The 15,377-nt window shown below is 42.5% G+C and overlaps 1 protein-coding gene across 1 annotated transcript; it reads right to left on the bottom strand.

Annotated features, from left to right (window-relative positions):
• Window positions 1-3,094: 3,094 nt before the first annotated feature.
• Window positions 3,095-11,196, bottom strand: cnn2 (calponin 2). The gene is made up of 7 exons (XM_004078669.5): window positions 10,995-11,196; window positions 8,741-8,862; window positions 8,571-8,637; window positions 7,025-7,162; window positions 6,828-6,944; window positions 4,142-4,288; window positions 3,095-4,043 (listed from the first exon to the last, which is right to left on the bottom strand). Exons 1-7 carry the CDS (start codon window positions 11,046-11,048, stop codon window positions 3,729-3,731), a joined length of 960 nt encoding a protein of 319 aa, XP_004078717.1. The 5' UTR covers window positions 11,049-11,196; the 3' UTR covers window positions 3,095-3,728.
• Window positions 11,197-15,377: the final 4,181 nt, after the last annotated feature.

Raw genomic sequence — 15,377 nt, 5'->3', positions numbered from 1 at the left:
GAGTAATTATCTCATTACCAAAATTACAGATAAATGGATGTAACTTCTTAAATCTCAAACTCACTAACCCATTTTTGAACAATTGTATAAAAGAAAGAATTTATCATGTCCACAATCGAGCTTCTTTCAGTTCTTTTTCTTATTCCAACTGTCCATCTCTGTTAGTTAAAGAACACTCATTTCAAAGTCATTAAGAAATTCACCTTTGCACAAATAGTTTGCTTGACTGAATGCAATGTTTCAGTGTGTTGGTCTGAAGGCATAAGTGTGTGTGTGTGAACATTAGTAGTATTGTGTTCATGTTGACATGTATGTATGTGAACATTTTTGGAGCCATTGTTTGTGTATTATTCTTATTTGATTGCTTAAAACAAAACATTTCAAATCAAATCAAATCAAAGAATAGGTCAACTTAGTAGCCCAGCCATTCTATTGGCTGAGATGCATGACGTAGTTCATGTGCATTGTTTTTGTTAGCTTTGTCAAGCTATAGAGATAAGAGAGCACTAGTTTTTGACCGTACTTTAGATTATGAGCAATTTTGTTTAAAACATAACTTCAATCCTCCCATCTCAGAATTCTTAACAGTACGTAATGCTCTTCCTCAAGAATTTGTATTTCTAACCAGGAACACAATGACACATGTACTCATAAAGCCATAGTTAGCCTCATTATTAATTGAAGGATGTCCTCTTACGAACAAAACATGTAATAACTCTTTTAGCAGAAATTGGTTCATTGAAAGATTATTTCCTGGGTGACAGAATAAAAATAATATACTGCAGAAATTGATAAAGATATTGTTACTAAATTAAGAACCGATCTTATGAAACTTCCTATTCCCCCAAAAGTTGAAGAAACACATTTCAACATTATGAATAATATTTATCCCTCCAAAGAATTAGGTTACGTTTCAACATTGATGACAACAGCTGTACCTTCTGCCAAACTGCTGTTAAAGACACCAACCACAGATTTTTCCTGTGTAATGTTGTACAAATTTTTTGGTTGGATGTTTACAAATGGTCAAAAAATAAATTCCTATTTATTATGACTTCTTTTCAAAAGAAGTCACAATTTTTGGCCTATCACTACAAAACAATGTAAATAATTTATGTATTAATACCGTGTTATGTTTATCCAAGTTTTTTATACACAAAATCAGATTTCAGAAATGTCACCTCAACTTTACCTTCTTTAATAACAAAGTTAATTGATACTTAACATTCACAAGATTACTCAGTTCACCTGAAGCCATAACAGTTTATGATATTCTAAGTAATATTTCCAGTATCTGAGATATTTTATTGATTTGTTGTACCCCCCTGCATTTTGTGCCACTTCCAACTCTAAAATTGTTTAAATTGCGGCGTTCTTTCTACTTCTATTCGCCACATTTTGGAATTTTTATGGAAGTGCTGTGATGTTGTTTTGGGTTCAATAAAGTTCTTTACAAAATGCTTATAACAATGAAAATGTTCATAATGATAAGATTTACTTTAATGTCAAAAACAACGAAAGAAAAATAAATTTTAATACTCAGGACCACCCGATCCTGCACTACAGACTACAAATGTTTTCTTCTTCGTCTGTTTTGTTTGATGGCAGTTTACGTCCCAAGGTAAGATAACACAGCGCCACCTACAGACACTTTCTATACTCTGTTAACAAACACGTAACCGGCTGTTCAGATGGGGCTGTGATCCTCTGGTCTCTGTTGTGATCACGGAGTTCTCCTCTGTGAGAAATTTAAGTAGTGCAATAAATTAAGTTGGAAGAACAATAAATTGAGTTGGAGTAATATGACATTTAGTTAGATAAATATGTAAATTTGAGTTGTATAAACAATTATTAGGTTGGATAGACATAAGACACAAATCCCAAAACGCTACATTCCTTTTCAAATCTGTTAAATATTTTCTGTGCTGTCTTAGTAAACAATCTGTTCACTGTACTTTAGATCACCTGATCTGTATTGTGCGCAAATACAATTGCACCACCCCATCACCAGCAGTGGTGGATGTGCAATGACATTTTATAAGTACTGAAAAAAAAAAATGTCCCCGTCACACACGCCTCGCATTTCATGGCACATTTTGAGGACTGGTGTGTTGTGTTACTGCAGCTTTTTGATGTGTTTTTGTCCTGTTTCCACAGAGTTACATAAATTCATTAGTTGATGCTTGTGAATGTCAATTTTCAGAGAATGAAGAGAAAATGTACACATATTCTTAATTTAGTTTATTTTCAGAAGAAAAGTACACCAGAAGAGTACAACAGGGGAGTAGTGAGAAGGAGGAAGATGAGACAGAGCAGCATGAACCACAGCCAGCATTAATGACAGAAGATGATGAGGAAGACAAAGATGAGACGGCATCAGACGAGGGACAGTCAGCACCATTGGTCAGAGACGCAAAGCAGAACTCAGCAAAACGAACGGCTTCTTCAAATCCACAAAACACATATGGACTGGAAAAGTGAACTCCCACGAACCCTCCAGCACCCTAAAGAGGAGGATGTAGAACTGGTCCACTGTTCCACGACCAGGACGGAAACTCCACTGCTGTTTCTGGATTTGAGGTCCAACTATCGGACGGACTCTCCTCTCCAGTACCCTGGCATAGACTTTCCCAGGGAGGCTGAGGAGTGTGATTCCTCGGAAGTTGGAACATACCCTCCGGTCCCCCTTCTTAAAAAGGGGAACCACCACCCCTGTCTGCCAATCCAGTGGTACATTTTGTTTTATCTACTACTAAACTAAAATCTCTTGGAAAAACATCAGTTTGACCCAACAGAAATAGACACCCCCTACTCTCCCTTCATCCTTCCTTCACACGTGTTGAACCTGTTGACATGTTTTTGTTCTCGTCATGGTCGCTGCGGCATTTCCTTCACGTCACCTTTGTGCTCCTCCTCCCTCCACTTCTGTCACACTGTCTTCCTGTGTTTTCTGGAAACATGGGTTTACTTCCATCATTTCCATAAAAAGTCCCTAACACCGGTTCTTCTGCACTTCTGTCCCCCTCCCCATCATTTGAGTCTGCTCCAAGTAATCAACATTATTCCGTTATTAAATACAAATTTCACCAAATGATAATGCGCACAACTTTATTTGAATCGACACACTGATGGGTTTCATATGGGCAGACAAGAAAAAAAACCACATTCTTACATCAAATGTTGTTCCAATACAAATACAAAATTGTTCCCCTTAAAAAAAAACAGCATCCATAAATAATAATCACATGGGTTCAAATATTTCCTTGTATTTGAACCGAAACTTAAACCGAGCACGGCGCACCTGGAACGTTTCCACCAACAGGGAAACTAATGGATGATGAACATTCCCAGCAATGGCAAATATTTTCTTATGCAGTTTTCCTTTTGTCCAAATCTTCAGATGTGTTTACTATACGTTACAGAATAATACTGAAGAAATTAAAGAGGTATCAAAACATTAAAACCAAAAAAATACACGGTCTTTCAGGATATTAAGGTTTATAAAAAGCTTTCTCTTCTTATGGTTAACATTTTCTAAAATAAACACTAGACAGGAACTAGCATGATGGTCACATTTAATGTACATCTAAAAGGAATGTGGAAGTCCTATTGTTGATCCCAAATCTGTTGTTTCATTACTAAAAACAGATGTTGAAATTAAAAACAGATCCCATGGCTATAAAACCAACCAAGTCATCCTTGAGGCTTTACTGGGTTAAGTGTCACCTTCACATGCCTTGATAATCTGTACCCTCCTCTTGGTACACCTGTTCTTCCTCATGGTATCCCTGGTAACCCTCATCTTGGTAGTCAGGAATGTAGTCGCGGCTGCTGCCAGCTCCATTTTGATCCTCTGCCAGCTCTCCAGCCTTAGGACAGTACTTGGCATCATAGATCTGCCTTCCTAGGCCAAAGTTCTGCCCGCTCTGGTTAGCTCCTTGGCTGAACCCCATCTGCAGAGACATGGTGCTGTTGTCGCACTTGTCTGTTCCCAGTTTCTGGTCATAAATGGCCCGTCGTGTTCCAGGAGCCGTCATTCCAGCCTGTGTAATGGATAAAAGACAAAATGATCTCGACCTTCCTCATTGGCTGTTTTGCTGCACGTGTTTCTCAACGTGGTTCGGAAACGGTTTTCCATTACCTGACTCGCCCCCTTGTTGGTTCCCATCTGAAGACTGATGGTTGTGTTGTCCATGGGAGGCTGAATGTGAGCTTTGGGGTCATACAAGTGTCTCCTGGTGCCGTATGCATTCATACCTGCTTGACTGGCACATTTGTTTGTCCCCATCTGTCAACAGAGACATTCCTTCGGTTAACTGTGCTGCATGGTCCTGCTGCCACACGACCTAGGTTCTTAGTGTGATACCACAACTTAATGATGATTTAAAAAGGCCTTTTCTGCTGGCAATCTTATTTGGGAAAAGTACCGTAAATTCCGGGTTATAAAGCGCACCCGATTACAAGCCGCACCCACCTATTTTAACGTGCTTAAATACTTTTGTACATACACAAGCCGCATCAGTATACAAGCCGCTGCCTCGACAAAGCGCGTCCTGACTACCCGAGTGTGCATGGCTCATTACCACACTGTGGGCAGGTACTGGCCTTGTCTCAAGCTCATGTATCTAATTACACCCACATCTGAAACAGCATGGACCTCTATTCTGTTCACAAGTTCCTCAGATATGGGTTTTTTTATTTGATTTTTTTTTTTTTTTTTTTTTACTTATTGACAAACTAGGTATCATACATAAAATTACTAACAGTAACCATATAATCAACATTACATCCCTCAGTTATGATGAGGAAATTTACATCCGCGATCCCCCATTTCCCATGAGTCTTAGGGGCTAAAGGCGGGGCCAACGCCCGGCTCGCCACACTGTTGTTCGTGTTTAAGAATGAGCAAGGAGCAGCAGTGCATGGAGGGGTGAAAAGGAACAGCTCTCCTTCCGCTTGTGTCGCGGCAGCATTATGGTACTAACGGGGCTGGTTAAAAAACATCAGTAAAATAGCGCGCGCCTCAGCGCGATACGCGCGTTCGTCAGAAGCTTCCTTTCACAACAAACACTTGTTGCTCCCCGGACGCCTCTGCGCTCCGCGCTCGCCAAGCGGGCTCCTTGTCTCCCCTTCCTATCCGAAAAGCTCACACGGCGGCTGTGAGCTTTTCAATGCAAAATTCCGCTCAGTCAGAAACCGTAAAAAACGACCAAATGGATTTGTGTTTCCAGTCGTGTCCCGACAAAATAAAGGCTGATGTTATTCCCACATATTTACGTGCAGCCAGCCGAGTCACTATGACTCAGAGGTAAATACACTTCTGAGCATGCGCTGTTCTCTCCGTCACGCAGCTGACCGGCATTTCCATTTACTGATGGGGGATTTTTTCACGCTGCTTTTAACGATTGCTTTTAACTTGAAAGCTTTATCATATTGTAGCGGCGATCAAGTGCACGTTGGGTCTAATGGCACCAAAGGATTCTGGGATGCGGCCGGGCATGCGTGTTTCTTTTTGTTGAACCATGACTGAAGTGTCTAAGACCTGAAGTGACCTCCATGCTGTTTGGCTGCCCGGAGGTGTGTTAAAAAAAATGACTTGTGCTTGGTGGTGGATGGCGCATACAAAACCATTCACCGAACCCGAATGTACGTACATGGCGGCCGCCAATCAAATCCATAAATTAGCCGCGTCACAGAATAAGCCGCAGGGCTGTGAGCGCAGGAAAAAAGGAGCGGCTTGTAGTCCGGAAATTACGGTATGTAAATTTGTTCTTTGATAAATGTGTAAATGAGATTCCATTACAAAAGGATTCAATTATTCTTCATGGAGTTCTCTTCATGTCATATTTATCCACACTCGTGACAGAGCTGTACAGGGACGTGCACAGGATTTTAGAGGGTCAGGGGCTCAAAGTTGGAGAAGGGCAGTAAAAACACATTTTGTCCTTTAACCAATAAGGAAACTAAGTAAAATGTTCAAATAAACTACTAATAGAGAAATACTCAGCTACTGAAGGTGAAAGTGGTACAAATGTCATTTTTCATGTAAACAAATGATTGTCAACATGAGTTTGCTCACTTTATCATAGACTTTGAAGACAAAGCAGTGAAACACTGGAGCTCTTTCTGTTGGCACAATGTGCTGCAGAAAAATTAACCATGAATAAACAATCCAGACGGTAACACAGACGTCCTACAACTGTGTCCTGTTTGAGTCCATTAAATGGTCACGTTTCTGCCTTCAAGACCGTTTCCTGCATTTTGGCTCCTCCAGTTCCTTACAGCTGGATCCAATGTGACTCTGGTTCCATGTTGGACTCACAGCTAAATTCTCTTTTGCATCTCACCCTTGGAGACGTTTTGTTGCGAGACAGTAGGGGCGGGTGCTCAAGCCCCCCTAGCCCTATAAGGGCTGGATATTGTGGTAGCGTTTTGATCCAGTGACATTTGAAGCTGCTTGTGTCGTGATAAAACCTGCAGAATTCCCCAGAACAGACTGCCATAAGGAGTGGAGGGAAAAAGTGTCAGTCTGCGACACTGAAGCTAGCAGGCTTTAAGGCACATGACGGTACCTTAGAGACCGACATGTATGTTGTGTCACTGGATAAGAAGTCGGGATAGAAGCTGGAAACGCCTTCATAGTAAAAGTCAGAGTATGGAGCACAAAATCTGAGAGAACCGTAAACCAGCAAATGATGCTGAACTTGTAAAGTCAGAAGACATGCATGTAGCATTGTGGCAGCGATGCCCCGCCCTGCTGTCTTCAGGTGACGGACAGCGGCTGCTAAGGATGACCTCATGACAGCGACAGAGAGAAACAGGAGTACCTGCAGACCGATGACACACTGTCCCGCCTTTAGCTTCTCCTCGTCAAACATTCTTTGCTGCTTGTCAGCATACTTCACTCCGATGTCCACCCGCGAATGGCAGCCTTTGGTCTTGGCCTAGTCAACAACAGTGTTCGTTTTATTCTTTGTTAGTTGATGAAACCTTCACTGAAGATTAAAGACGACTGAAAACCCACCATGCTGGCCAGAGCGAGCAGCGTGGTCTGGACCTGGGTCATGTTGCCGTTCTCAAACAGATCATTGGCTTCAAAGATATCGTGAGGCTTGAGACCATAATCTGTGATGGCTTTGATAAAGTTGGTCAGGTTCTCCAGCTAAAATCAACAAAGTCAAAAGTTAATGTCATGTGTAGGCAGCTGTGGAACCACACTACCTTCACACAGGATGGATTTGATTCATGAACAGGATTTGATCTTACAGCGAGAAATTCACTCATCATGGCAGCTGATAGTACAAATACAGCTCAGTACAAATACAGCTCAGTACAAATACAGCTGAGTAGAGACCGGGTCAAAACAAAGAAGTAAAGATGAAGAAATAATTGTGCAGATTTTGATGATCTGCTCATACAGAGTCTTATGGCGGTGGGAATGAAAGACCTGCGGATGTGCTTGTTTCCACACCGCGTGTCTGTCTCTGAAGGAGCTCCTCAGTCGGCTCCATGATGGATCCGAGCTACGACATCCACCTCCTCCACAGTCCAGTCCAGGACAGAGCTGGCCCTCCTGACCAGCTTACTCAGTCTCTTGTTCTGGTCGGTGCTGCTCGTTTCCCAGCAGAAAACAGCATAAAGAAAGGCAGGGGCTATCACAGAGTCGTAACACGATTTGAGCCCCTCCAAAGGACCTTAGTCTCCGTAGAAGACGGAGGCGACTTTGGCCCTTCCGGTCCAGGTCATCGGTGTTGTGGAGCAGTCCAGTTTGTTGTTGAGGTGAACACCCAGGTACTTGAAACCGTCAACCACGTCAATGCGCGTCCCTGGATGTTCACTGGGACGTGGGCCAGCGAGGGTCAATCACCACGTCTTTTGGTGATGCTGGTCTTTCAACACAGGTGATTGCTCTACACCACGATGGCCGAGTCATGAAATGATGGACTGCTGCATAGGGAATTAACTGTTTGGACTAAAGTACTACATCTACCAGAAAAGGGGTAGATGTGGTTTTCAGTCTGCTGACAGCTAAACATCATCATCATCATCATTAACATGAACCATTCAGGTCACTTCTAAAGACACCAACTGCTTCTCCTACAGCTGAGGCGGTTAAAACGTTCTTTTCTGGTCACTGATGATGAAATGTTGTGAATACTCATGTCGTTCATTCCTAAACCACCAGTTATACTTTTGTCCAACACATTTGTACAAATATTATCCATTAAAGTAGCAGTAGTTGTAGTAATTCTACTAGACTAGTGATTAATGGGTACAGCTCTCTACCATATAATCCATCCAAACATCTGAAAATTGGTATTTATATTTAATAGATCTATATTCAAATCCCCACAGATGATCAGTTTTCTAAGCTGTCTGAAGATTTCCACATTTGAACCTGGTTTCCTACAAACACATAACAGTAACAGGAAGTTTCTTGATACATGAAATCGACTTTGTTCCAAAGTGAGACACTCTTTAAAAGGTTATAAAGGAAGTTCTTCAAAACATCTGTAGCATCAGGGACCGTTTGTTTGATGATCTGTACCAAAAACCCAAAGCAAACTCACCTGATGCCAATTCAGTGAAGACTTGTTAATTTTTTTCACAGAACCCGGCTGCAGTTTGTTGATAAGTCTGAAAAAACAGGTCAACAAATATTGAAGTTTCTAAATCTCAATGTACATTTAAAAACATGTAAGATTTAATGCACCTAGCATCCAATGCTTATACTGCTTACTCGCACAGAATGACTCCATTCTTCAAGCCTTTCTGGAAGTCTGGATCAATAGAGCAACCAGTGGTGTCCTGGATCCAGATCCGGAGCTCCTCCTCCTTCTGAAGGTCGTACTTCTGTGCAATCTGCTCCAAAAAGGAACGGTGTGCAAATGAAAACAGGAACTTTGAGTCATCACAATCTACAAAGACCAATCCAAACAAACGACACCAAATTCTTTTGGCCTCACAAAGACCATTTTGTAATAGCATCAAAAGAGAGAAAAAAAAAGGGAAAAAAACACTCAAAATGGTAGAAAAAGCCCAGAAAACACCAGAAGAAAGACCTGAAAGACCAAAACAAACAATCGGATTCAGCGATCCTCCGTGTATTCCGCTCAAAACCAAATGGAACAGGTGAAATCTGTGAAGGAGGATTACAGGTGTACTCTTTAACAATAGGGCTGCACGGTGACACAGCGGTTAGCACTCCGGCCTCAAAGCAAGAAGGCCCAGGTCCAAATCCCAGCGGGGATTTGTTGCCTTTTCATGTTCTCTCCAAGCATTTTCCATAAGGATTCTTCTTCTTCCTACGTTTCTCAGAGTTCCACCCTGAACCTGAACATACCAAAAGACTCACCAAAGTTTCCAAACCCATTTGGTCTGGTGAAAAAGAATTCCTTTTAAAATAACTAACTCCACCCCCAACCAATGACACCACAGCAGCGCCAAATGCGCACTTCTCGTAATGTTAAAAAAGAATGTCTATGGCCTCCAACCTCTCTTTCAGATTGAACATGTGAGAGGTCGTGACCATGTCAGGCACATCCAAACAAACCTTAAAGATCAATATGGTGATGCCACGCCATTTGGCGGCAAAATGTTAAATCTCAAAGATTTCGACTGTAAAAAAAGAGAAGGGATACATGTATGTTAATAACTCTTCCCTCAGAAGACGGGCGGCGGTCTCACATTTACCACATAAAAAAGACCTAAACTCCAGCAGAACCACACACAATGACCCTGTGAAGGAGGGGGGGGGGGGGGGGGGGGGGGCGCTTTTCTCTTCCACGTTTCCCTTTAAAGAGCCACTGCAGGAATGTGGGGGACTGAACCCTGGACCGCTCAGACCAATAAAGTCATTTGGACGAGTGGCAAAACGCTTTCATGAAGATTTGAAGTCCGCTTGTTAGGACTAGACTTCAGAGTAACATCACCTGCATGAATGAGAACCTTCACCGCTAAAGACTAGCTAAACGTTGACCAAGTCACTACAGCTCTTCAATAACATCAGTGTCCATGACCCAGTCAATGTGAAGAGGGCTTGTCAACCAAAACCTCTTAATGTGAAGCTTGTCAACCAAAACCTCTTAATGTGAAGCTTGTCAACCAAAACCTCTTCAATCTGATGTTTGCCAACCAAAACATCTTAATGTGACGTATGTCAACGAAAACATCTTAACAATGTCACGTTTGTCAACCAATAATACCTCTGAAGGATGTGACGTTTGTCAACCAAAACCTCTCAACGATGTGACGTTTGTCAACCAAAACCTCTTCAATCTGATGTTTGCCAACCAAAACATCTTAATGTCACGTTTGTCAACCAATAATACCTCTGAAGGATGTGACGTTTGTCAACCAAAACCCCTTAATCTGACCTTTGTCTACAAAAACCTTCTAATGTGACATTCCTCAGATCAGATAAAGGAACGATTAATAAAAGAAAAAAAGAAACTTTTAACTTTTTTTTTTTTAAACCGTTTAACTTTTTACCCGGCCGCACGGACCGGAGGATGGGTTTCGGTTTACGTGCGGCCAAGACATAGTTAAATACGAGCGAATATCATCAGCAAAGAAACACATTTTGATTTACGGAACTTTTTTCACTCCGGACATTATTTCAGAGCCGCAACAGCAAAACGGTTCCAAACCAGGGTCTTGACCAGCTCGAGGTTGTCATTTCTGGACCGATCCGGACCAGATCGCGGTTGTATCTTCTCCTTCGGGACACCCGACAACCACCGGACAACGCCCTTCGATCAGCGGACGCGGACCGTCACCGAGCACAGCTCCGACCGCTTCAGAACTTACGGGTCCAACACATTGAAAGTGAAAACCAACTGTTTTATCAGTGGAAAAAGTCTGAAGGAAAAGTCCAAACATTTCTGTTTGTGTGCCATAGTCTTTGGAGAACAAAATGGTGGCTTAGTTAGAAACCAGACGGGAAAAGCGGACAGTTTTCAGCTGAAAAACGGAAACAAAAACGTCCAAATTACCTTGTTTTTCACTTCTGCCGATAAGCCGTAGGCTGGACCTTTGTTGAAGGACATCGCGAGGAAATTGGGCTTTTTTGCCCTTTTTGGTTTTGGAAAAACTACGACTCTTCAGCAGAAACAGTCGAATAGTTCAGACTTTCTCTTCCAATGAAACTTTTCAGAGAACTACTTACTTCCTTTCCGATTTCCAGCCAATCAGAGCGCTCGGCTTCAAAGATGGCCGCTGCAGGTCAAGAGAGTTATCTGCCGCAGACAGACGGTCCGTTCGGACAGGCGAGCCCGAACCGCCAAGTCGCCGGTTCAGTCTGGAGTCTTTCGAGGAAAGCAGGACAACCACTTTGGAGCCGGTATTTGAGTGACATTTGGAGATATTCTGGAAACAGGAAGTTCATCACTCATTAGTTTGAAATAACTGGACAATGAGATTCAAATGAGAGGAATGTTAGAGTGGCACTTTTCACAGCCCCATGTGTCTGAGAACAAGAGGCAGTAGCGGTTCTAGGCACGGGCCGTCCGGGCGGTGGCCTGGGGCGGAAAACTGAAGGGGGCGGCACCGGCAGCTCAGCCCTTGTAAAATATTATATGCACCACTATTGGTTTTCTTATGTCACAGTTTGTGAGTTTGTAACAGCCTGAACCTGGCCGCGCCGCCGCCCCGCAGCTGCGCTCTCCTGTCTTTGAGAAGTAGACACAAATGTGTGTGAAGAAGGAGAAGGGAAGGGGCGCGGGGTGAGCACGGAGCGCCGCCGCGTTTGCGCATGCGCAAACCCTGGCTGGCTCATCTTTCAGAGGAGGCGACGGTCGCGGGCTTGATAAAAAAAATAAAAGTAATGTAGCGAATCAGCGCCCCTGGCTGTAGCTGCACGCGCTCCTGCTGAAAATGTGTGAAGAAAGGGGGGGGGGGGGGGCTGCGGGGAATCAGTTCAATTGTGGGACGCTTCCAAATTAAGAGGCTAGGTGGGGACAAGGGCGGGGGTTTGAATCTACTTTATAAAACCTTTTTATAAGTCAGTCATAAGGTGACATTCTATAACCTACATTTTAATAAAGGTATAAAAAATATATTCTTCTTTTTTGGGTTAATTTTATGTGAAATGCCCAAATGAAAAAATGGCAACACAAAACAATGCTGTCACTAAGGTGACAGTTGGTTCAGTCGACGGACTTGATGCCTTCTTCGTGACGTGAGGACATTTATGCCAAACAATCGCCAAAAACATCTAAAATATGGAGAAGAAAAGGTCAAAGCCATCTGGTGCCCAATTTAGAAAGAAAAGAAAAGAAGAAGAGGAGAAAAGAGATAAAGAAAAGGGGAAGCCCTCAAAGCTTGATGCATGTTTTTTCTAAAACATGCATCAAGCCCGTTCTATCAAGCCCAAATGTTGCAAATAGCGTCATTTTTTATTGATTTTTTAGATTTTATTCTTAAAAATTTGCTCTGCCTTAACTTGTAACATTAGTTATGATTCATGTGTCTGTCTGCTGTGCTGTAACACAACGGTTTTGTTGTGTTTTGCTGTTGTATACTAGTTCATAATGTTAAAAAAGCTGTGATGGTTACACAGCATGCTGCTGCTGCCATAAGATGCTAATGGGGCAAATAATTTGAGATTGGTCATTAATTTAATAATCATTTGTGGCAGCCTAAACGTTTTCACAATGTGTTTTTGACATTTAACTGGGGATTTAGGGGTTAATTTTGAGCCAGCATATGAAGTTTATTTTTTATTTGTTTTACAAATGTTGGGTTATATTTTTAGCCAATAGAATTTCCATAAATCTGTAGGTAGTTTTAAAAATGAATATTTACCATTTACTGCAACTCTATGGGGACAAAACATAATGTAACAGGTCATAACTAAAAATGTGCCAATCAAAGGATTGAAGACGGAAAACATGAGCATGTCGGAAAACATGTTAGTTGACAAAGACATAGTTCTGTTTTGACCATGGGGGGGGGGGGGGGGGGGGGGCGCCTGGGGAGGGTCTCGCCCGGGGAGTAATTCAGGGTAGAACCGCCACTGACAAGAGGAGACACACAGGCCTGTTTAAAAAGACGAACAAAACTAATGGAAAAGTCATTCAAATGAAAAGAGATGGTATTTATAGTTATCTGGCTTCAGCCACCGTTTCCCATAAACTCATTTGAAATCTTCAGACTTCAATGAGGAGAAATAAAAACTGTAAATTTAGTTCACCTGGAGATCAAATGCCAGTATTGCTGTTTTTAATAAATATTCTTCAACTCAATATAACTATAGAAAGTGTGGGTTTATGCTGTTAGGCTTTTTTGTAAACGGATGACCGGCTGAATGCAGAAAACCACATCCGTCCTTCAGGAGACCAAACAGAAAATGTTTGACACTGTCCCAGTCTTATTAGAAACAACGAGGAAGAAGAGGTCTTCCTCTTCTTTTTTTCTGTACTCTTTGATTTACTTTTCCTCACTCAGTCTTGGGATCCGCCCCCTCTGGGTTTCCTTCTTTTCTGGATTTATATGAAAGCTCCTTATATGGAAGAAAACCTTCCAAATTGCTGAGCAGTGGGAGTGATCTACTGGGCCCACCCTGCATACCAGTCATGCCGAGAAGAAGACCCACTGGTCCAGGAACTGAGGCCCAACCAGCTGCTTAGATCATCTCCCTGAGCAGCTGGAACTTTCTTTGTCACAACTTGCTTCATCGGCCACGACTGCGTCACTTTAGGCTTTTCTAGGATTCATTTGTTTTTTTTTAATGACCTGGAGAGGAGTGTTTGTCTAAAAATCAAAGACTACTCTCACGGCAAGTCTTTGTAGAGAAAAATGTTCACATCAGAAACTCTCTTACTTTATCATGGAAAATGTACACAAGACAGATATTGTGATATTTATTGTGAGAGTTGGACAGATGCTGAGGCATAAATACACCAGATGAAAAGATCTGACCATATTCAAAGATTAAAATGTACTTTTATTTTTTAAGATTCAATTTCTTCAAATTGGTTCACAAATCAGATCTTTCATCTCTTACATTTTTTTTTTGGTCAGTTAAAGTAAACAGTTATTAAGGTTTTCCTGAAAATCATATTTCATCACAGAGGCACATTCATTTCCATGTTACCTCAGTTTTTCACAGACATGCCAGGTTTTTGGTGGCCTTGTGCTCGGATGGATTCATAAATCACAGCTCCACTGATGCATGTGATAAAGTTATTAGTCAGAGAAGCTAGTCAGCCTTTCTAAAACCAAAGACTCAGTCTGGCTGAGGCTCAGCTTGGTCTGAGATCCTTAGCTTGGGTGTTTGGAACAAGGGACCCCAAAAGATAAAAGTAAAAATTCTATGTTTTGCTCATACATCCACACTATTTTCTGGCACCATGGATTCCTCCAACAGTCCAAAAACATGAATCATAGGCGGCAGACGCTCAGGCGGTTAAGCAGGTCGTCCAATGATCAAAGGGTCGGCAGTTTGATCCCCGCTGCCCCCAGTCAACCATCGTTGTGTCCTTGGGCTAGACACTTCACCCTCCCTGCCTCCAGCGTGGCTCCACAGGTGTGTGAATGTCCCGGTGATGGTCAGAGGGGCAAATTGTCATCACCAAGTATGAATGAATAATGGACACATTGGAAGAACTTTGAGGATCTGGAAAATTGCTGATAAATCCAATCCATTATTATTAATATTATTTGCTCCTTAGATGTGAATGTGAGTGTCCAGTTGTTTGTCTCTTTGTTGCCCTGCAATGGACTGGCAACTGTCCAGGATGTACCTTGACCTTTTCCTGTAGGGCAGGGACCCTGTACCCTGTGGGGCAGGGACCCTGTACCCTGCACCCTGTAGGGCAGGGACCCTGTACCCTGTGTGGCAGGGACCCTGTACCCTGCACCCTGTAGGGCAGGGACCCTGTACCCTGTGTGGCAGGGATCCTGTACCCTGCACCCTGTAGGGCAGAGACCCTGCACCCCGTTGGGCAGGGACCCTGTACTCTGTAGGGCAGGGACCCAGTACCCTGTAGGGCAGAGACCCTGCACCCTGTAGGGCAGAGACCCTGCAGCCCGTGGGGCAGGGACCCTGTACCCTGTAGGGCAGGGACCCAGTACCCTGTAGGGCAGGGTACTGGGTCTCCAGCAACCCCATAACCCAAACTGGGACTCGACTGGATTCACACAATGGAAGGATGGATTTTTTTAAAATCAATATCTTGTTCTGCTCAGTAATTACCAAAAAATACCAACACAAATGTTAGCAAAAGAAAAGAAAAAAGATAGTTTCTTAAAGTTTTTAAAATGACATGTCTGAGTAGCAACTTTTGTTTTAGAGTAAACTCTTTTTACCAAAAATAGTAAATTCTGAGAAGTATAACAAAGAAGATTTAAGAAGAGCTGGATCGTCTGTATGCATG

This window comes from Oryzias latipes, chromosome 17, assembly GCF_053564925.1.
Source record: "Oryzias latipes strain Hd-rR chromosome 17, Olatipes_Hd-rR_3.1".
Taxonomy (NCBI): Eukaryota; Metazoa; Chordata; class Actinopteri; order Beloniformes; family Adrianichthyidae; genus Oryzias; species Oryzias latipes.
The sequence above is the reverse complement of the archived record's forward strand: the minus strand, read 5'-3'. Positions and strand labels throughout refer to the sequence as shown.